At 31.6% G+C, this 2,017-nt stretch overlaps 1 protein-coding gene across 3 annotated transcripts in view; it reads right to left on the bottom strand.

The window, feature by feature from the left end:
* Positions 1-2,017, bottom strand: part of LOC107617888 (transcriptional activator DEMETER) — an 11,622-nt gene that overhangs the window by 8,869 nt on the left and 736 nt on the right. The window contains exon 1 of one of the 3 annotated variants that reach the window (XR_002353266.1): positions 254-978. Coding sequence is in view for 2 of the 3 variants with exons in the window: in XM_016319765.2 (XP_016175251.1) it covers positions 254-932 (679 nt within the window). In the remaining variant the exon portion in view is untranslated. Of the gene's footprint in view, positions 1-253; positions 979-2,017 lie in introns of those variants that run through there. The other 2 variants (XM_016319765.2, XM_021110416.1) reach the window with 2 other exon arrangements.

The following is a 2,017-nucleotide window of genomic DNA, read 5'->3' as shown; positions in this document are numbered from 1 at the left end:
TGCAGCCAAAGCTTAATTAGTAAGTTACCATAGTAGTGAATTTGCTTGAATTACTCATTATCAATTCATTTATTAATTTGACAAAACTGTTACAATTGTATGGTTCTGTGGTCGTATATGACATGCAACTGGATCATCTAATATTCTGATTCAATTGTTTAAGAGTTGGTGTTTTTGAATTAAAGTAACATAAGAAGTTAAGGTTGTGACCCTGAAGATTGATTTTGAATTGTGAAAAAAAAAAAGTATTTACCCTGGGGTATCTCAGAGAAGATGCCCATCCATTGGTTTGAATCTGAGCTGTTGAGCAAACTATTTGAGTTGCTTCCATTAAATTCAGAATTCTCATTTGGAGTTGCAAGTCTGTTTGGATCTTTGTAAATGATGCCTGAAGCTGAAAGGATATTACACCTATGTACACCTGCATAGGAATTTGTTACATCACTGGTAGCCTCATGATGAAATTTTGGTAGCAGTGGATTTCTCGCTGCCATGTTAACGCTCAGATTCAAGTTCCTGTTAGCAGAAGCTATATTTGTTGCATTATTCTTCACCAGAAGCTCCAAGGTGTTACTGTTTAATCCACTGCTCTCATAGTTACATGCCTGTGTGTATGAGCCTGCTATGTGATTGAGAACTCTGCTTCTATTAGTTGAGTTTCCATCAACACTGCTGTACTGTCCAATTTGACCTGTTTGCACTGTCAGATTGAGATTCTGATTTGGTCTATTACAATGCAGCAACATCTCTTTCATGTCATCTCTTCCACTTACAGGAAAGTTTTGAAAATTTCCTCTCAATTGGTTCACTGGATAGTCTGATAACATTTTAGATCTTATTGGATTGAGTTTCTCAGGAGAGAGGGGTACCCATGCGTTTTCTATTTGAAATTTTTTCTCATCTTGACCCAAAAGCCGTTCTTCAAAGTTCATTATTGAATATCTGCAATTTAGAAAAAAGTTTGCAATGTTATCTTTCTTTCATTTGTTCAGGTTGATATCTGCATAATTTATAAGGAAATATATTCTGAACATGGAGAATATATTATCTATAGCATTATTGTTAACATAGGATAAAATTATAACAGGGTTGATAGTTAAATTAGTTCCTGGAAGATAAAGTATTATTCAAATTCGTTCCTAAAAGATTTTTTTAATCAAATTGGTCTTTCAAAGATTACGAATTAATCATATCTGTCATTCAGTTACTCCACTCATAACTTCCGTCAATGATTGATGATGTGAAATATTATCTGATAGCTTACATGACACATAACATGTTCAATTGGACGTTGACTAAATATGTTTACGAAAATCTATCAATTTAGTCAATAGGTTATATTGGGAATAGAATTTTCATAATTGGAAAAAATAACTAAATAAATTTTTATAAACATATTTGATCAATATCTAATTAGACATATCAGATATTATATATGTTATCAATTAATGTTTTACAACAATCTTTAAAGAAAATTGTTAATGGAGTGACTGGAGAACAAATATGATTAATTCGTAATTTTTGAATGACCAATTTGATTAAAAAAATCCTTCAAAGATGAATTTGAAGAATATATTATCTTCTAGTGACGAATTTGACTATTAACTCAATTATAATAACATAGATAAAATTTATGTTTGGACGAGGAGGGATCATATCAAACTCATTGTTCATCTTTCGTAAGACATATCTCTTATAGTTGGAAACCATGAGTACAAATTAAAAATAAACATTCCAGTGAAACGACACTCATAACATATAGGGAGGATGGCCAATAAATAATGATATTGCGTAAAAGGGTAGAGATAAACCAGGAGATATGGCAGGACAAAGAATCATAGGTGATGAATTAACCACTTTAGATTCTGCATTATGTATTTCATCAAATCAATAAACAGCATAAACAGGTACAGTTCTAAGTTCTAACAAACAGTCACAGCATAAAACATTTAAGAAATGTTTTATATTAACAGTAGAGATCATTTGTTTCACTATTGACAAGCTGGTGATGGATCTC

The sequence above is a fragment of the Arachis ipaensis genome, chromosome B09, assembly GCF_000816755.2.
Source record: "Arachis ipaensis cultivar K30076 chromosome B09, Araip1.1, whole genome shotgun sequence".
NCBI classification, from domain to species: domain Eukaryota; kingdom Viridiplantae; phylum Streptophyta; class Magnoliopsida; order Fabales; family Fabaceae; genus Arachis; species Arachis ipaensis.
This window is presented reverse-complemented; position numbering and strand designations above follow the sequence as displayed.